The sequence below is a fragment of the Callionymus lyra genome, chromosome 4, assembly GCF_982586985.1.
Source record: "Callionymus lyra chromosome 4, fCalLyr1.hap1.1, whole genome shotgun sequence".
Classification (NCBI taxonomy): domain Eukaryota; kingdom Metazoa; phylum Chordata; class Actinopteri; order Syngnathiformes; family Callionymidae; genus Callionymus; species Callionymus lyra.
Window position 1 is genome coordinate 29021618 of NC_141821.1, and position 21440 is coordinate 29043057.

Here is a 21440-nt window from a genome sequence, read left to right on the forward strand (position 1 = left end):
CGGCTGACATGTGCAGACGAGCGGACGTTTCTGGTTTGTATCAGAAAACGACAGCCCGGCTGGTCTCATTTCCTCTTTTCATCGTTTACTGACAACATAATTAAAACAGTGGAGGTGAAAGGTGTGTCAGCGTTTGCAGCCGGAATAAATAAAAGATGATGAATTCATTCAGCTGAAGAGGCTTTAGGGAGGGATGAGAGGGGAGTTTGAGAGACTTGAGTTCGTCCGTAACATGTTCGTCACCTTCATGTAAACATTAATTTACAAGCATCTTCATGGATATTTCTGCTTCTCACTTCATCCATCTATTATTTCTTTCAAGTTTTGGATTGTTTCTTATTCTAGTTTTTGAGTATCCCTGGCCATGTGTGACAGTCAGTGTACTAACCTCCTTAACATTAACAATCAGAATATAAAGATAAATATCTTTGCATCTGGTCTCACAATAGAAACTAATAACTATTATCAGATTTTCGACAGCTTTATTTTCTGATATGACTTTATTTTAAATCGACTCAGCCAGATTATAACCGAAACAAATATAATTTTTCAAGAGTTATTTGAGGGTCTAAATGGTCTTTGTTAAAGCGTCTCCACAGTCTCTACTACAGAAGCTGCGAAAGAAATTGTTCCAAATGACATTTTTATCTCAAGAGGGTATTTCTGAAATCTGGCGCCCGAGGGTCGTCAGGATCATGATTCTTTTGACGGAAGGGAAATTCACAACATTTCTGAAATTAAATCAATAATACTCTCACAATGGGTCATTAATATTTATCTGGAGCTACAATCTAAAAAATGTTAACCAACTGTGTGATTTTAAACGGGTTTCGTGTCATGGATGAAGCAACTCCCTGTGACACTGAAATACCTGGAATAAGCCACAGAAAATGAAGCCAAGTGACTCTAGATGGGTTTTAAATAACTGCAACTTTCAGAACAAACAAATGTAACGCACAAATAAAATAAAAAATGTCATTGCGCTAAAGCTGTAGCAACACTGAAGCTTCAGAACATTGTAGTTTGGATTTGTTCTTGTTCTTGCCAGAGCTTTTTAATTAGGTTTTATGTCGGTATATGTAGCTCATCATGTTATGATGCTTGATAAACGGAGCACACCTGGTTCTTTGAGCCCTGGTGTACATTCGGAGTGTGTGGAGTCAAGTACTCTAGCCTGACCCCACTTTAGATGCGTATGCGTTGAGCTCGGTTCATCATCGTTGAAGAAGCTGCCGTTCCTCCTCAAATAATAAATATCCAGTTTCACCCAATAACATTAGGAACGCTTCAGAAGCCGAAACGAAGAGAGAGAAGAGCTTACAGACGTAAAGTGCTTTCAATGAGCAGAGACGGGCGGCGGACTCACCAGACAACCGATCAAATATCAACAATGGAACCAACACAAATCTCAACAAAATTAGGAAAATGAAGAAAAAAAAAGAAAAAGCTTCAGTTCTGCATTCATGGATGTGTTGAAGAGTCGACCGGATCGATATACTGCACGAGGGCCACGTTCACAACGCAAGTGGTTTTCGATTCTAGTCTTGATGATTTTCTTTGAATTTTTTCTGGTGTCCTGCTGTGATCAACTAGTAAAGCATCAGAACTACCTGATCCTCTTGAACAAACATCTGAGCCACATATGGAAGACATGAAGGATGCATGTGAACCTAGCCTTGAAGACAACGATGAAAGGGCTGGAAAAAGTAATTAAAGTTATTCAAATATTAAGCACCCAATAGAAATCTGCGAACATTTTCAAGACAAAAAAAAAAAATGGCCAAAATCTCCTTCTGACATGTTTGTGAATCTGAGATGATTTTTCTTGGTCCCTACATGATTTGGCAGAATCTAAACAACTTCTCACGCAACTACTTCCAATATCAACTACTGGATCCAGATGATGTGTCCAGATATCACCACATATTTCACGAACACAACCAAATCAATAATTTACAGGAAAACTACTGCTGGACCACAAACAGACCGATAATAAAATGCTACGATTCTTTTTTTTTTTTTTCAGTGTTTCTTCCATCTTGTGAATCCACAAAAAGCTAAAGATGGAAAGATTTTTACAGAAACTTGCAGATTCAGCCGGATTTTTTTTCCCCTCTAGAAGGCCGGTATAGAAGAACCACACACAGAAACTCACTGGACGGAAATAAAAAAAATAAGTTTAGAACGACTGCAAAGAGGGAGCTGATAAAAAAAAATATCCGTCCCAGTTTGAAAGTTTCTTTATCTTTCTTTTCTTTTTTTTTTTTGAGAGGAAGCGTCTTCACACAGTTTGTTGGACACTAGAAAAGCACCGCTCCAGGTGCCCGAGCGAAGGTCCTGGAGATGAAGATAAGTTTCAGACTTAGGAGACCGTCTTCTTCCCACTCAGATCCGCCTCCTTTCTGTCCAGACGCATGTACGGCTCGAACGCTGAGGAGCCGCAGCCGTAGCTGGACGTGAGTTCGTGGTGAGCGCCCCCCAGCAGAGGCATGGAGAAGCACAGGGAGTGAGGCGGGGGGACCCCCAGGCGCGGTGAAGGCGGGGTCCCTCCCAGCGAGGGCAGCGACAGGCCGAACGTGGCCCCCGCCAGGGAGCAGGGAGGGGTGCCGCCGCCCATGCCGGGGGAGGCGGAGGAGCCGCTGAGCAAGGAGCCGTTGGAAGGGTGCGGCGGGGGCCCGAGCAGGGGGTTCGGGGGCGGCGCCGGCCCCGAGAGGAGGCGACCCTGCTCCAGCAGCCGCAGGATGTTGCAGGTCGCCAGCGACTCGGACGAAGAGGACGAACGTTTGTCGGAATCCTTCGTCGTGTCTTTCTTCTGTTTGGTGCGCCGGTTCTGGAACCAAACCTTCACCTGCAGACCAGAAGCAGAACAGTCAGTCACTTAGTAACCACACCCCTAAACTGAAGGAGAAGCTGGTGACCCCGAAGATCTACATCCTCTTATATTTTACCTGCATATACAGAAAACCTGTTTTCGGATTAAAAGACGTATTAAGTACGATGTGGCTTCAAAGTATACTTTGAGGGGTCCTGACTATTGCACCTAGTGGAGTAATAACATGATGATACCGGAGTCATAAAATAGCACCTTTAGGAGTAATACCACAGCACCTTGAGGAGTAATACAATAGCACCTTTAGGATTAATACAATAGCGCCTTGAGGAGTATTACGACAGCACCTTTAGGAGTAATACCACAGCACCTTGAGGAGTAATACAATAGCACCTTTAGGAGTAATACAATAGCGCCTTGAGGAGTATTACGACAGCACCTTTAGGAGTAATACCACAGCGCCTTGAGGAGTGCCAAGGCACCTTGAGTAGTAATACAATAGCACCTTTAGGAGTAATACAATAGCGCCTTGAGGAGTAATACAATAGCGCCTTGAGGAGTAATACCACTGAACCTTTCTGGGTAATAACACAGCATTTTGCAGAGTAATACCACAACGCCTAGCGGAGTAATAAAACAACGCCTAGCAGAGTAATACAATAGCACCTTTAGGAGTAATACCACGACGCCTAGTGGAGTAATACCACAACGCCTAGTGGAGTAATACTATGGTGTCTTTACAGCTCGCCAACATTATGTGTACCACAAAAAATGATTTTCAGGTCCCTAATTAAAACACTAATGAATATAAAAGGCACACGGTTGATTTTGGAGAAAATTAAAGGATACCAAGTCAGAGAGAATCTGGTACTTCAACAGGTACCATCCTACTCTTGACACCAATGACCACAGATCCATTGCTAATATGCTAAACTAGACTAATCCTGAACTCAAGCAAATAAAAGAAGAAATCAGAGAATGGGAATCAGGCTCCTGTAAGCAACTCATCTGTCGTCAGCATCATTCCTGGCTGTGATGTAGAAGGAAGATGCTCCTACTGTGCCGTGTCAAAATCTGTCTTGCTCAAGAGCATCTCTTTCCTGCAGCGTTCCAACTTCAGCAGCATATATTCTACTTCTCGTTGGATTCCCCGACTTGTCATTTAGTGTCCGAGCTCCGATCGTGTTCGGCGAGCTCACATGTGCAGGCTCAGCCTCGCAGGAACACTGGTCCACGCAGGAACACCAGCCGAGCTCCTTGTAATCCCTCAGCACCTGCTATTGGATCGGAGCTGCGATCATGGCCGCTCTTCGACGCACGCTCACACTTCAGCTGACACAGTGCTATCATGATGAAGCAGTGAAACATAGCTGCATATGATCGTGGGTTATATTAAAGAGCGCCGTCATCTGCTTCTCTCACGACCTGCGAGCGGAGACGGTCCAGGCACGCCAGCAGCAGCAGCAGCAGAAGATCTGAACTCTTTGTGTCCTCCTCCGACCATGTTTAATATATGAGCAACAGCAACTTTTAATGTATAGCGTGTGCGACTGTTGGGACTGTTGGGGCTGCTGGGATGTTCGTTGGAGGGCAGGGGGAGGTCAAAGGAGACGGCAGCACGGAGAGTCATCTCCGAGATGATACATGTTAATAATGTACACTCGCAGCAACTGTGAGGAGCTGCTGTGTTTCGCTGTTGACTCAAGACCACACGAGGGGAGACGTCACCTGCCGCCGTTGAATGTTTCATACATACATGGAAAAGTTCAATTATTTTCTTTTAAAGAGACGTTTAAGTTGGATTTTCCCCCAAAGACTTGTACTCTTGAACTCTGGTTTTGGCTGACAATCTAAATAAAAAAACGTTTCATTGGTGACAGAGTTTTAAACATAGATGTGTTGATACTGCTGGGTCCCTTGACACAGGCCACACATGAAGAAATGTTTTATATCATTTTTACTGTATTTTGTTGTATTTCTATTTTATTAAAGTTGTTTTTATATCTAAGGGCCCTTTAAAATGCAGATATAAAGTGGGTAGATGTGTCCAGGCTGTTCCTTTTATTCCCTTCCATCGTATTTCAAGCCTACAATTATGATAAAATGACATCAAACTCAAAACAAGTAATTTAAAGAGATACAATTATTATTGTTGTTGTTATTATTATACTTTTTTTTAAATTATTATTATTATTATTATCATTATAGAAGAAGGATATTGAATACAAATAAAAACGTTAAAGCCACAGAAATTGACATTTTACTGAAGTAAAGGAAAGTAAATAGTTGCGAAAAAGGGACATAATTCTAGAAAAACAATACAAATTTGAACAAAAAAAAGGTCTGAACATTTTACACATTTAGGAATATTAACCCGTTGAAAACGTATTTATTGATGTGAAAAATGTTTGTTTTTTATTTGTAGCATGCAAAGGATAAACACAAAACACACAAAATATTTGTCATAAAACAAGTGTAGTGCTGTCAAATCATTTTAAATCACAAAAATCACATCATTCTTGGAGTTTAGTTTTAATTCACCATCATTATATATTGTTTATTTATTTTATATATTTGCACAAACAGACTAAAGAAAGAAAGAGGTGTTTTTTTTACTTGGGCTGAACGCTTCTTTATGTTTTAATTTTTCTTTATCTTAGATTTTGTAATCTTGTTTGTGTGTTTGGTTGTGTTTTGTCAATTGGTCAAATTTGTGTTAAACTTTGTTGGAAGTAAAATGTAAAGAAAATGTAGGAAAATCTTGGTGTTGCATAAACAATGTATTTTTATTATTATTATTATTATTATTATTATTATTATTATTATTATTATTATTATTATTATATAAATATAGGACTGTGGTCATTTAAGAACAAAGTAGACGTGGTATGAACTTATTATTTGTGTTGTTTGGAGCCAGAGTGTTTGTTAAATTTGCAAAATGAATAAAACTTTAACGTTAACTACAAGAGTTGAACCCAGCCTGGGTCAGCGTCGTCTGTTCTCCCCGCAGGAGACACTTTTAAAGACCACTAACTGGTCCTGGCATCAGCTCATCAGCACTGAAGACAACTGAGATCACAGTTTTAGCTAATGACTACGGCACGAATAATGGGATCAGAGAGGATCCCAGAGCTCAGGGTGGAGGACTGACGCCAGCAGACTCGCAAGGAGGCAGCGAGGGGCGGGAAGCTGAAGATGGAGGACAACAACAGGAGGAGGGGGAGGAGCCTCAGACTCATCAGGTCACTCACTGTCTCAGTGTTTACTTCCCATGAAAGGGTTTTAACATGGATGATCGTCCAAACCACTCCCAGCATGTGGTCTGCAGTGGACAGATGAGAGGAGAAGAAAGCTCCGTATACATCTACACTATTGCATGTAAATCCTGGTTAATGGGATGGCAAGTTCAGAGCTGGGGCAGAGATTATTACCGCTGGAGATCTGGATCTACAGTGACCTGCATTTGCCCCGGCCTCGCCCTCAGTAAACCGGCCCCGGCCATGCAGGGACCAGAGAAGGCCTCACCAGGACAGCTGGGCCTGCTCTGATGAGTCGGAGCGACTGTGTACAAAAGTTCATCGGGTCATCACGCTCATGTTGAGCAATGTCGCCGTTGGATCCAGTGAAACACAACAATAATCATTTACACAATTAATCCCATTCTCCGCTTTCAATCTGCTCCCACACGCTCTTGGATTCCTTCATAGAATCTTTGGAATCTTTTTCTTCCACTGATAATATATTTATTTCTGTTAACCTTGTTTAAATACAATTTCTGCCGACACCTGCATTAAAAAACAATTCATTAATCATCCATGTCTTATTAATAAAGAGCATAATTTAGAAATAAATGAAATCATAAATGCTATTATGATTTAAGATAATTAACGCAAATTAAATAAATTTAAAAAAGAGCTTTATACCTATTAATTCATCATTCATTTATGGCTTTTTATTTAAATGATTTCACAATAGCTTTCTACATTCCCATTTCATTTTATTTTCTTTGCAAATTGTGTGAAATTAGTTCAGTTCAAAATATATTATAACAAAAATAATCGTTTTGTTACATCAAGAACAAATTTTGTTTTTTATTGTTTAAGAGTAAAACGCATTTGCAATTTTTTCGAAGGTGTAACAAACATTTGTATAGCTTTAATGTTTTTTTTAATATATAATTGTAAATAATTATAATCAATTTAACGTTATTTTTATTGCCGTTCTTGACACAGCAGGAATTATACAAATAAAAGTAGTAAAAGTATATCAATAAATTTAAATAAGGTCCATTTTCACAAAGGCATAATATAAAAAATAATCTGAGAAATTGTGCTTTAGCTAAATGTATTTATTAATGCATTTTGCTGGGTTTGTCAAATTTGTGTCTATTTTTTTATGTTTCTACTTTTGTTTATAATTTGTTTGTAATCAACAGCAGCAGAAATATCTAATAATAAATAGATGATTTTTCTCTCATTTTGTTCAAAGAGTTAGCGAATACATTATAATGATCATATACATTTTATAAACATGTGAACAAGTTTAAATTTGTCGACGTTTTTATGGTTTAAATGTGGATTTTTCTATTATTAAAAAGTTATTTTTATCTATATATTGAATTAATTATTATTTCTATGTTGACATCTAAAGGCCAGACCAGTGCAAAGTGGGGCCCGCGGTCCAATTGCTGCCTGGATTTCCCCGGCCTTCTGAAAAAATGTTCCTGTTGTGATAATAAAACAGTCCTGAAATATATATATATTTTTTTTAGTAAAATAGTTACATTTGATCAGACTAGTTAACATTATCTGTATCAATTTGCTGTTTAAACTCTTCGTAGTTATCCGTATAGAAAGCATTTAATTTGATTTTAATGTTTTTTTATTATGTGAATGAAATTAAATTTCACATCCAGGCCGATTCATACAAACTATTCTCAATCATATTAAGAATCACAACAAGAAAATGTTATTGCCAGTAGCAATATAATTTTTATGGCTTATTTTGTGTTATTTTATTACCTTTTTATTCTGTACGGACACTACAAACAATTCCATGTTGTTTTTACAACACTGTCAATACAAGTTTCTTATTGTGATATATATTAAAAAACTGAACATGAAAACAAAACTTAATAATTATTCGTCATGAGTATTATTATTAATATATTATGTGTTTATTAAATGTGTTTTGTTTTTTTTCTTAAAAGTTTTATATTTAATACCCAAAATATGTATTGTTTTCAATCAATGCTAGTTCAACTCTACATGAAATGTAAGTGCACGAATGTATCATTCGTATTTTAACACCATAATGAAGCAAATAATAATAACTAGTTGTACAGTTTCAAAAATAAAAGCCTTCTTAAGGGCCCGTCACAGCAGTGCCAAGAAACAGTCTTTATATCATCAACTTCTCTGACGGCTATAATAACTAGTTTTATTCCAAGTCGTTTCTCTTTTGCAGTTTACAGCCAGAGTCACATTGTGTTTCTTTCGTTCTGTCACAGAATCAAATAGAGCTGCGAGAAATAAAAGTGTGAAAGAAAGTCAGCGAAGAAAGGTGGTGATGTCGCTCCAATAAAAGGCAGGGGAATATTAAAAAACAAGGGCCAGGGGTGGCACGCATGACTACCCTTGGCATTGGGTCAAAGGTCAGCCAATCAGTACCTGTGCTGAGCTCGGATGCGGCCAAGAAACTCAGGAGGTGTAAAGGTTAAGCCAGATCAGTGGGCCTCCATATGTTTGCATCCAGAGGGGCGACCCAACAATAACAACCATCTTTGTCAACATGTTTAAAACGGCGGCAAACCTGGGAAATAAGCAAACCTTCGCCGTCGACTCGTTTGGTCCCGCGATGCAAAGTGCCAACAAGGGACTGTGACAATGAGGTCGACCCGGAGTCACCGGGTGACCGTCTTTTTTACACTTTCCGTGACCCCTCCAGCAGCCCGGTGCTCCCTCCGTGACCTCGGTCCGACTCCCTGATCTCAGACATGTGATGAGCCACAGCACATGAGGAAACTGCACCGAGACTCCAGCGAGTGGACCGGCGGCCGCTGAACTGTGGGTGAGACCGCCCAGTGGACCCTCCAGTTCCCATAAACAAGCGACAGACCACTGACTAAACCTCTGACTCAACCAAGTGTTCACAAACTCAAACATGACTTCATAGTTCGTGCAAACATGTCGACTGTGGCCAAAATCCATCACATCAAATTAACGGTTTGTCCCCATGAAGCTTGTTTTTATTGCTTTTTTTGGTTTAAAATTGAAGTTTTTCGTCAGTAGAATCCAATAATAATTGTCATTAATAGTGGATCTATGTATAATCTAGTTAAGTATTTTTTTAATGTACGGTACCTTTATTTTGGAAGATACATTTTATTCACATTATGTTGCCACAGCAGTTTACAACAAAAACATAAAACACAATGTATTTAGATTTATACATATTAACATATCGATAATAATAGATTAAAAAACGTAAATACAAAATAATAAGACCCATTAATTAAAGTAATGAGTATAGAAAGGTAATTAAAGGTATATATTAAAGACATTATAACTAAAGAAACACCATAGATTTTTCTAACGTTCTATTGCAATCTCTCTCTAATAGTATTTCATAAAGTAAACAAGAGCAACCACATTACATAGAGTAACAGATCTTTTTGATCGTTGTCATGGCAACCAGACAGAAGAGTTGGGGGAGGAAGATAAAACACTAATTTTATTTTTTCACAATGTTCTAAAACGTTAAATAATTTACAATTATAAGAAATACTTTATTTGTAAGTCCTGACGCTCCAGATATCATACATAGAAAACTATGAAATTACACACAATAAATAAAGATAATTTCAGAATATTTTTTAACAGTTGATGGAATTCATACAAAGACCTTTAATATTGATATATTTAAAAAGAGTTTAATATTGCAGTTTTTAATAAGGGTTTTCTCTTATTTGTTAATTTTTTTAATGTATATATTTTAAATTGACAGCAGCTTGTTTACATCAGGAAACCCATCTTGACAGGAAGGTCAAGGTCCAAACATTCATCGTTCTTTTTCTTTCACGAGCACGAATGACATCATCATCCCTCGTCTCTTCCTCCCGGTGACACGCTCACCTCAACTATCTTCTGCGGTGAAAGCGCGGCGCTTCGACCAGCACATGTGCGTCCAGGTTCAGCCAGAGGTTAACCCCGTCTTACAGCATCGCTGGTAGATATGGCCGCCTAATCCTCCTTAGTGCAAAAGCACTTGGGACTGTTATGAGGCCCACCTTTTTTTTTTTTTTATTCGGCCACTCCCACACTTCGCCATCCATTCATCGGCCGAGGCCTTTTTCAGATGAGCTTCCTGAGCTGGCTTTACATGGCGCCCCATTGTACGAGCCGACAACAAGGGGTGGAAAAACATCATTTGAAATTGTGACCTTCGTCAGTTAGCTAAACCCAACCATGTGTTCGGAAGAAAAGTTGAATAAATATAACCCAATATTCATCCTCTGTGGTACTGTTTGTGTATTTATGGTTTTATCTACTATACCTGCTGACACACACACACACACACACACACACACACCTCAATCAGTCGGACCTATAACTGCCGTCATTACCTCATCAGCCGCTCGTCAAATCACTGGAAATCATCAGAACTTCCACTCAGAACCTGACGGCGCTTCTGCAGCGTCTCGTTGTCACACAGAGGGAAGAGTTGTCGCCTTTTCTATTGTGTGGAGAAAACAGTCCACAGTGTCTCCTTTTTTCCTGTCTCTGGACAATCCCGGTTCTGTGTGACCCGGCTCTCCGCGGATCTCCACGGATCCACGTCACCGGACCAGTCCAGACACCATCTGTCTGGGCCGCCACCAGTGACCCGACACACAAGCAGGACATTGACTGTACGCAGACACACCACCATCATCATGTCTGATGCGCAGAGACACAGATGGACTGTTGAGGAGGCAGAACTCAGGTGAAGATTCACAACATTTCTACATGTTACTAATAAAACCTTGAATAAACCCCATATAAAGAGTTATTAAAAATGTATTTTTATGAACATAAATACATTAAAGCAAGAGTTGACGCAGGCAAAAATGATCTGCTGGACTAAAATACCGACATATAGGATCATACTATTGTACTGTACTATTTATATGATATATTTCATATATATACTTCCTGATAAATGACCTACTTAACAAGTTATTTGGTTTAAATAAAAGAAATCTAAATGACAAAAAATAAATCACAAACTAATAAAAAGTCATAAATGTTTCACAGTTTGATTGAACAAAAACGATCGAATTAATATTTAACATTATATCTATATTAATTAATCGTATTATGCAAGTGTTTAACAGATCGTCAATGAACTAGACTTGTTAGTTTCACTTAAAAACAAGAATATTTAAACCTTTAGAGATAAAAAGAAATTAAATATTTCAGCTAGAGCTGACATGTTGTTTTGCATATAATAATATAAAACATATTTTCAAATAATTTCACCATTTGAACCTGCTGGTCTAGTAAGGGAATGTAATAAAGCTAAAGGCTGAAGAGGTCACTTAACTTATATAATACATTCTTATATTGCATGTTTGATTTATTTTATATCCCTATCTTTTAAAACAGTTTAAATACTAGTTAGTGCAAAGGTTAGCTAGGCTAATTAATCTTTTTACTTCTATTCAAAAGTATTTGTTTAGTTTAACATTATTCTAATGACCGTGACCTTCCCCTGACTTTTGCAGTTAGAAGGATCCACTGAAATGTTGCTACTTTGCTAACCAGGCTAAGACTTCAGGGGATTGGACACTTTTCTGTAACACCGATAGAATGGACGACTCGTGAGCGTCACGTCTCAGCCGACCCAAGAGACTCCAAACTACTGCAAAGCTGGTCTTTACAGCAGATGGTACCAAGTTAAGTGCTTATGCCTGAGGGCCCTGGAGCTAATGTCAAGGGACGTGAGTTTGTTTTGCGGTGATCAGATCAGCAACACGACTGCACTCGTCAATATCAGTCAGCGTTCGTCAATATCCACATCTTTATCGAAGTAACTCTCATGTGTTGTTCTTCTTCTGGTCGTACTTCTCATCAGCCATGATGATCCTATTTTTGGAGTGAAGGAGAGACATGTACTCGCTCGGTCTGGAGGAAGTTTTTCAAATCGATTTAAAATATTCTTTTTGCTTCAGGACATTCTCAGACTGATTTTACTGCATATCTTCTAAAGTGCATTCCAGTTGCACACCGTGTGGTATTCCATAGTGTTTCCTGAAGGAATTTAAACTTAACAAGGTACTTTAATGAAAAAAAAACAAAAGAAAAACTGCAGTCCATGCACAATAGTTACCCACTGATATATGTCACAGGTGAGTTGAACATTTACGGCAATACTATGAGATAATTTCATGTATTATCGATCATATATACTGTATATATATACTGTATGTATATATATATATATATATATATATATATATATATATATATATATATATATATATATATATATATATAAAGAGAAAGAGTGAGAAATGTTGGCATCCTTTTGTTTGCTGTTTTTATTTTTCGAGTAAGCTAGTTTTTTTTTTTATTAAAAAGAAAAACTAGCTTAAATACTTTGTGGCCTTCAGGAGGAAACCACCGGCCCATTTGTAGCCACAGCTCCAGCTGTTGACCATCTCTTTCTTCCACTGACTTCCTTATAGTTGTTGTTTTTTTTAAACAAATACATTGTATGGATTATATACTAAAAAGAAAGGGGGTTCACAATTCAACGAGATTTTCTACAATATCTCCGTTGAATAATTATACATTTAAATATACATGTTGAATTACCTTTTGTACACTTTTGTGTCTGATTTGGAAAGAGTCTGTATTTTATTGTTTATTTTATCTAGTTATTATTTATGAGAATTGATTTTTTACAAGGTGGAAATACTTTTGCCAGAGTGTATCCATTTATCTCTTAATAAATACAGATTTTAATATAAAGAAAAGTAAATGAATTATTGAATAAACGTTGGATTTAGGAATGTTTTTAGGATTTCAAATCAATGAATCTGCTTCCATGTGGCTCGTTGTTTTAATGTTGCTACAGAAGATTTCCAGAGGCTTTTGCCACAAAAAATCTCATTGGAGACCAACGGCCTATCAGACATTAGCTTGTAGGACAATAACAATGAAAACCATGGACTGATAAAAGCTACTTAGGCGTTTGTACTAGTGAGATTTTCTAGTCTAATTATATTTTAACCTTCCTTTTTCTACATTAAATGTTTTTTTAAGTGATGTATAGAAAACTGTGCATCAAAGAAAAGCTTTGATAACCTCTAAAAGCAAACAATCTTGTGTGAACCGTCTTTTCCAAAAACAACAGTAGAAAAGCTCATTTTAGCAGCGACATTAGCGTCGATAATCATTGGACGTCTATGCAACTTTACATTAAAGATTAAAAACCAGCTGCCATTATCAGACTGCTGCCCCTGCAGCTGGATTAAAGCAGTTTAACGTACTCTTAAATCTATAGGACGAGACAATGACTGACAATTGCTCCGGGAGGATCAGAAAATGCATTTGGCAGTAAAATTAACAATTGTTTTCTCTTTTTATATTTAACTGTCCAAATAATTACTGATATGAATAATCATCGTGTTCATTTTAAATATAAACACGTAGTTTAATAGTTTTATCTTGCACATGATGACAGGAACATACATGTACTTTAGCCTTCATTTAGCTTTAAAAACATCCCAACAGCCACCATTCTGTGGAACACATGTAGAAAACATAGTGTCTGTGTGCATGTTCAATATCTGCCTCATTGCACGATCAAATACCTAACGTTATACTATTGGTCACTCACTAAATCTCCAACATTTTTATTTAAAAAAAATAGAAACATGAAAAGTCCAGGCCAAACAAAGGACTATTATTGCTGTTTATCCTTCTCACACACATGTAACTACAATCACTTTTTAGATTTTTAGAATTGATATGTTTCATATAATTATCTTCTATTTAATGTTTTCACTTGACTTTAAAATCACATTTACATTGAGAGGGTTTGCAAGATAGAAGTTCAAGCGTGTTAATAGTGTATTATAAAGTATTTATTGAATCATTTTCCTGGATCTTTATTAATTTACCTCAGGGATTTTTTTAAAGGTTACTTTAAAATGAATTTAAAGACAGATATTTTAAGCTGCACACTATTTGTTCAGGGGCCTGTGCTGGCCCCTAGACCCGACTAGGTACTTGATGTAAAGAAGTGCACTTCTATTGAGGAATCAAATAATTTTCTGTGGTCACGACAGTTATGAATCTTCTCCATTTGCCTTTTTCTTGTACAAGCATATAAGGTTGTTGTACAATTTGTTTTTGTCACACCACCGACATTAATTGACAAAGTGTTTTAAGCATATTTAGGGTGTGTGTGTGCGTGTGTGTGCGTGTGTGTGTGTGTGTGATTGTGTGTGTGCCCCACCTGAGTCTCGGACAGGTTGAGTTGTCTCGCGAGCTCGGTGCGCTCTCGCCCCACCACGTACTGACAGCGTTGGAACTCCAGCTCCAGACGGTACAGTTGTTCGGCGGTGAAGGAGGTTCGAGTCCTCTTGGGCCGGTCCAGGTCCAGGCCTTTCGGGAGGACGATCTCTCGAATGGTGCCTTTAGCATCTGTACGGCGGGGGGGGGGGCAAATAAAAAAAGAAACTCCATGAACTCCTGCTGGAGACTGTTTAAAAATCTCTCTAAATGGATCAACTGGGAGTTTAAAATAAAAAATTCCGATGTCACTTAAACGCAACTCATCACGTGATAGAAAATAGCCAAACTAGTGACGCATGCGCTGAGTTTAGAAGATCGCGTTCTATCAACGATCAAATGTAGTAATAGATAATACATGCTTTGTTACAGTTACATACTCGAACTGCGATCAAAATGAATGAATACTACGAATCTAGTGTGTACTATTGAATGTAATTTATGTAAACTGACAAGATTATACTGAGATAAACACATGCTATTTTTAAAACGTGTTCCTGTGAATATTGTAGGTTAATAAATGTAAAAAATGATTATAAACGAGAGTGATGGAAATGAACATTTTTGTTACAATAAGTAAATGGAAAAATGATTATTACACGACAATTTTACTCGATTAACACAAGTCGAACAATTGAAAAATTGGAAGTTGCGTTAGCTGCTTGACAAAAAAATCGGCAAAAAAAACCACAACAGGCACTTCAGTAAAATCTCACTTTAAATAAATAAAACTAAATATATTTTGCGTTACAATACCGTTTAAATACTGAAAGAAAAACAAGAATGATATATTGTATATTTAAGTAAATTAATAATAACGGATTATTTTATTTAAACTTATAACATAGAATATAATAATAATATAATATTTCTGTGTGTTTGTGGACAGTATTTACCCAGACGGACATTACATCCAGTCAGATTTATATAGTTTATAATTGGTTGCCTTTTTGAAAATGCTACTGTAATAAAGTTCAGTAGGACCGTGGCCACTTTAAATGAAATATGTGAAGTAATTCCGTTTTCACTCATTCGATCATTCAGATAACAAACAAAGATATGCTATATATATAAATTGATTTCAAATTAAGAACCGTTTAACTTGTATGCATGTTAACAAAAAACTGATAGTGATAGTTCGCATGTGCGTCTCTAAGATAAACAATCATTTCAAGACGAACGCGGTTCATTTGTAGAGAGCGCTTACTGTTGTTTTTAAAAGTCAAAAGGAATATTACTTTGAGTAAACCGGACAAAAAAAGGCGAATTTATTCGAACAATGGTACATCTGTCAATCATAATAAAAATAACAATAATAATAATAATAATTTATAATACATCGTATTATTCGCATGGCATTTAAAATGGCGCCAATATTTGTTGGCATTTATCACATACAAAAATCCTCTTTGTCCGATTTTTTTTCCACTCATGAAATATGTACTCTGGTGGAAAATGAATTAAAGATGAAACAAACAGGTGGAACGTCCACATTTCTAAAATGGTTCACAGAAATTGCAAAGGATTTAATGATTAAATATTTGCAAAACAAAAACACTGAAATTCAATAACGCGTTTCTGTCCCTCGACCTCGTCTGTCTTTGAATCGGGGTTATTCTGGGATGTCTGCTTTACCCGTAGGCCTTCTTCTACCTCACACACAGATACACACACACACACACACACACACAAATTTCTTATATGTTGCAATGTAAATGAAGAAATCTAAGTATAAAGCAATGTAGCCAATCTAAATATAAATATATATGAAGATATTCTCGATGAATAATGGAGGAGATTTGCTGTGGTGTTCACGAACACAGACGCAAACAACATGAGCTTATGCACGCAGACCTGCTGACCTCTGGGTGACCCCGACCACTGTGTTGTGAAACATCCACACTCGTAAACACTTTGAAGAGATGAAAATAAAAATAAATAATATGTAAAATTGTCAAGCTAATTTAAAACGTTTAAATATAAAAATTTTTAGTTTTTATTTAAAAAAAATATTCTCCAAATGAACTGGCGTATGATGTCCTTCTATCAATATTAATTTTATCGACTAAATTAAATTACACTCGAAACAGTGAACAAAATCATTATGCATGATCGAGGCTTTTGTGCAATTTAGATTCTTTCGAACGTAACGGTTTAAACTCCCATCCGATCTAATTCTGGACCTCATGTTGGTGTATCAAAAAGCTGGTGTATCAAAAAGGCGAGTTAAGGTTTTATGCTTTAGTTTTACGCCAAGTATCTTAAATGTAAAATATAAAAATCATATAAGGTTTGTTTTACGCATTAATGGTAATGGCGGTGTTACTACATTTACTCGTTTCGTTCAATGTATTTATATATTACATGTACATTATTTATAAAAGATCTTTCTTGAATTTTAAATCATAATAATGGCACAATAAATGAATCGAGATGAAAGACATTCAATTTTAGTTAGTCATTTATATATCTCAATATGTATTAGTGTTAGAGGCTAATATAAATATATATAATATATATATAATATATATAAAATAAATAGTGAGGAGGGTGTGGACACAAAAAAAACGATAAATTAATGATGAAGAAGAGGACCAGTGGTGCAAAGACCATCAGCTCATGACATTCAAGCAGAGATGATATAATCTACATAAATGTTGCTGGGGTTTCAAATATTGCAACTACTATTGTTTAGAATATTCGTATTTCTAACTTGAATATAGAGAGAGAGTGTTGTGATTTATTGGTACTAGTATAAAGTGAAAGTGGTCCAGAGACTCTGCTTTGTCATCTGCCCTCATCTTAATTCAATATATTATTTCCTATAATAATAATATATATTTTGGAGCTTATGGTGTGTTTTTTGTGGCGGAGTGTAGTCACGGTACCTCTCACGAGAATCCTCCTGCAGTAGTCCGGGTCAACCCCCAGAAGTTTGTCGTGTCCCTCCTCGCTGGAGGAGGTCGGTGTGGAGGCGGAGGTGCCCGGGGTGTCCGAGGAGCTCTGCACCGGGGACCGGCTGCCTATGTCGGGGCGACACTTCCCCTCCATCCGGTCCGGACACAGCGGGTTGGATCCACACCGGTGGTTCCCATCGCCCATAGTCGTGTTCTGGTCGAACATCTACAAACTACTCGTGGCTGGATCTCTGGGCTCCTCTGCTCTTCACGACTGTTGCTGTGTCGTCCAGGAACCAGGAGCGCATGCCCCCCTTTTTTTTCACCCTCCGAAAAAAAAAAAATGAAGATCCCGTTACAATGGCAGGTCCTGGATCTGGACCGGGATCAGGTGTCCGTGCATCACGATCTGTCCGTCAGAGGAAGCGACGAGAGGAGAGTCCCGGCTCCGGGTCTAGGCGAGAAAAGAGGAGTCCATGGTGTTTCTGAAAAGGTACAAGGAGGGCAACTGGATCAATGTGGGGAGGTGCCACACACACACACACACACACACACACACACACACACACACTGCTCACCCACGTAAACACAAATGAGGTTCAACAGCGAGCAGGAAACTTTCTCCCGCTGCAGCCTGTGACTTGTGGGGTCTCTGCTGCAGGTGTGGCCCCTCAGGCAGACCCTCTGGTCCTGGAATAACACGTCGCTTCTCACAACATCACTGTTTTTAAGGGGCTTTTTTTTCGGAACCGCCGCGCCTGAGCAGAGCGATCGGCGTGTGTGTGTCGGGAGAACACTTGCACTTCGTCGGCAGGGAGACTGATTTACAGCAAGTACGTCACTTCCTGTCCCCGCCAGGACGCGCTGTGATTGGTCAGCGAGCGCGCAGACGCTTGACCAGTGGAGCCGCGAGAGAGAGACGCTTCTGGACCTGGGCTTCCCTCGCGTTGAGTTCTGGTTCGATTTACTCTCACCGAGTCTTACTTGGACAACAAATAATAACTCAAAGTTGCTCAAGGTTCGTGAAATGAGTTTTTAGATGCGCAATGTACGGCTGCGCATCATATATATTTTTTATTTACTCTTGCAGTGTCGTGTCGAAGAGTTAGACACTAATTTATGTTAATGTATAGAATCATTTTTAATTATTAATTATTGTATTTAAAAAAATAATAATAATAACGTAAGTAGCATACTGTAGACGTTCATTCATGGTTAAACACACAAACAAATCGTTTGGCGTTTGAACGTGGATTCATTGGATAAATATCACAAGAATACTGTTTTTCTTTTTAAAAACTGAAACCTTTTGAAATAATAAATATAAGATCATCTCCAGTGGTCAATATAAATTCAAGCAACAGCATAACTTCTTTACTACAAAATTATTTACTACTACAAGCAGAACAGGCGTAAAATGTTAACTTATTTTTATTGATTAAAATATATATATTTTTAACATTTTACATATACAATGTTAATAATAATAATAATTGTCAACAATTATTTAGTTATTGCTATATCCTTGTTGTTTTTCTTTTATTAAAAAAAATAAGGATTTTATTTAATTCGATTTGTGTTGCTTGTTATAACCCATGGCTTAATTAATAGAGCCAAATAATAAAAATAATAGAGCCAAAATGCTGCTTCTAAAATTTAAATAGTGGGCAAATAGTTGAATTAATGATTCTTACTATTATTTTTATTATGCATTTATTTTCACTGATCAGCAATAAATACATGCAAGAATACATATTCTCACCGAAATAAGTCCGTCAAGTAAAAGAAGCAGCTCGTTATTAAATAAATAAATTGACTTTCATGAATTCCAATACATTGATTTGCTTTTAAAATCAATTTATTACAAAGTGAGACCCCTCGCCACGTGTCTAATGATAAATCAAGTTTAATTAGAATGAAATGTGATTCGTTTTCTATCTTTTGATACAAGTACAATAAACAGTGCAGAAGAGGCATCTGTGTTGATGTGGTATTTCTGAAGATTTTGAGCTGATTCCAGGTGCAGCTGCACTCACACTGACTGGAATCTACAGGTGAAGGATCCCTGGAGACAAAAATCCAAGGCCATCATTACCACACACACACACATACACGCGCACGCGCACCCACGCACACAAGGCTCGTTACTTTTTTAGCTTCTTTATCTTCCCTCCATGAATGGTGACTGTCAATCAAGACCTACTTAGAAGCTGGACAAGAAGAGACTGATTGCACACACACACACACACACACACACACACACACACACACACACACACACACACACACACACACAATCTCACACACACACACACACCATTCAGTTACTTTACCTTTGATTTAATAATAAATCAAAATATAAATACATTGAACAAACAAACACAAGTACAGCATGTACCCAACACGAGCTTGTATTTCCTACCAGAGGTGAACATCATTTATCTTTGACGCCCAGTAGAGAGAGAGACAGGTTTTGTCGAGAGACAGGTTTATTCTTCACCCTGCGACAGGTTTCAGTTGTGCTTTGACTTGTTGTCATATTTGGAAACGGACCTGTTTGAGATTTATTTTTTTTGATGTTGTTACAAACGAATCTATTTGTGTGTGTTTGTGGACAGTATTTACCAAATCCTGTCAGATTTATATATCTTATAATTTTTCGCCTTTTTGAAAATGCTAGTGTAATAAAATTAGATCATTAATTTAATATATTTTCTATGTTGAAAGCACCAACATATATGCAACATTTCATTCACAATAATAATTATGACCCTTTAATGAACGTACAAACGCTTCAAACTTGCACATGTAAAATGTTTTCATCCATTTTATTATCTCTTAATTAATGTCATCACTTTGCAATGACATCCAACCGATTCATTTAACGCGGAACACACGAATAACAACAGCATGAATATTAACTTTGCATCAATATAATCCACAAACACTCATTAAATGTCATTAGAGTTCGGGCTCATGCACGAGTGTCACGAGGGCCACAGCGCGGAAATAAAGTGTATCTCGTCTCCTCGTGTGTGTGTTGGTCTGGATTGCGCCCTGGTGCAGATGAATCTGATCAATCAGATCAATCAACAGGGATTACGGTAATCCCGCGGGTCAGCGCGGGGCCACAGGGCCACGCAGAGTTCACGCTGCCCGCAGCAGCATCAGTGGATGCGTGTGCGCAGGAGCGACACGCATGACGCTCGTCTTTTCTCCGTTTCAGGAGAAAGATTACAGAAGCAACCAATCAAGATGCTGCGTTCAATGTCCGCGTCGAAAATCCGCTTTCAGGCGGTATCGGTTCAGAAAATGTTCAAAGTGGAAGTTCGCAGGCGGGATTTGTTGCGCAAATTTAAACTGCTAAGAATGAGAAAAGTTATGATGATCGGAATGTATAAAAGCTGAAGTTTGCGTCACAACGTGCACATTTTATGCGTATTTTTGACCGCTAAGATTTAATAAGAAACCAGACACACTTTTGTCATATATATTCTACATACCTATTTTAATGTGACGTATAACAAAATAATTGTATTCTCATAATTTCATTAACTTTTTTTTAAGATTAAAATAAATACAGTCACCTTCTAATTTACATATAGGCTCCACTGGGTTTTTAAAAACATTTTCAACTTCCCACGGATTTAAAAATATAAATATTTCTTTGTCGCGTTCGTTATTTAAAGCATTTACTCTGATAACTGACGTGCGTTTAAACTACATGTAAACTACAGGATAAGAATGATAAAACTTTAAAACAAGCCTTTAAAAATCGGTCCTTCGGAATTACTTGTACATCCGTCGTTGCCATAGCAACGCGTATGCCGGCCACAGTAGACAAAAATGAATTGAATTGCATTTTTCTCATTTTTTTTTCTTTACAGTAACGGTTGCCCAAACAGAACATCGCCGATGACAAACACTTGTTGCAGCTTTTTGTACTAATCGTTGTATTCATTATAGAAAACTTAATTAAAAGTATTTTTGGGGTCACATGCACATTTAATAACCCACATATTAGGGAGAGTTAGGGTTCATAGTTTGCAGAGAAAAATGCCAAAAGATTTTCGGCAGAAAAAAAAAATAGTGATTATGAAACAGTTTCAATTATACACTTGAAATAATACACTCATAAAGCAGCAGCTG

At 37.5% G+C, this 21440-nt stretch overlaps 1 protein-coding gene across 1 annotated transcript; it reads right to left on the minus strand.

The window, feature by feature from the left end:
* Nucleotides 1-547: 547 nt before the first annotated feature.
* On the minus strand, nt 548-17750 carry vax2 (ventral anterior homeobox 2). The gene is made up of 3 exons (XM_087789594.1): nt 17283-17750; nt 14339-14526; nt 548-2848 (listed from the first exon to the last, which is right to left on the minus strand). Exons 1-3 carry the CDS (start codon nt 17515-17517, stop codon nt 2363-2365), a joined length of 909 nt encoding a protein of 302 aa, XP_087645720.1. The 5' UTR covers nt 17518-17750; the 3' UTR covers nt 548-2362.
* Nucleotides 17751-21440: the final 3690 nt, after the last annotated feature.

Bases quoted from the DNA above. Each gene is read 5' to 3' on its own strand.
- vax2 (XM_087789594.1), bottom strand. From the start codon at position 17,517: ATGTTCGACCAGAACACGACTATGGGCGATGGGAACCACCGGTGTGGA. The intron at 14,527-17,282 runs GTACCGTGACTA...CCCGCCGTACAG, and splicing joins CAGGAGGATTCTCGTGAGAG to ATGCTAAAGGCACCATTCGA. The intron at 2,849-14,338 runs GTGGGGCACACA...TCTGGTCTGCAG, and splicing joins TCAACCTGTCCGAGACTCAG to GTGAAGGTTTGGTTCCAGAA.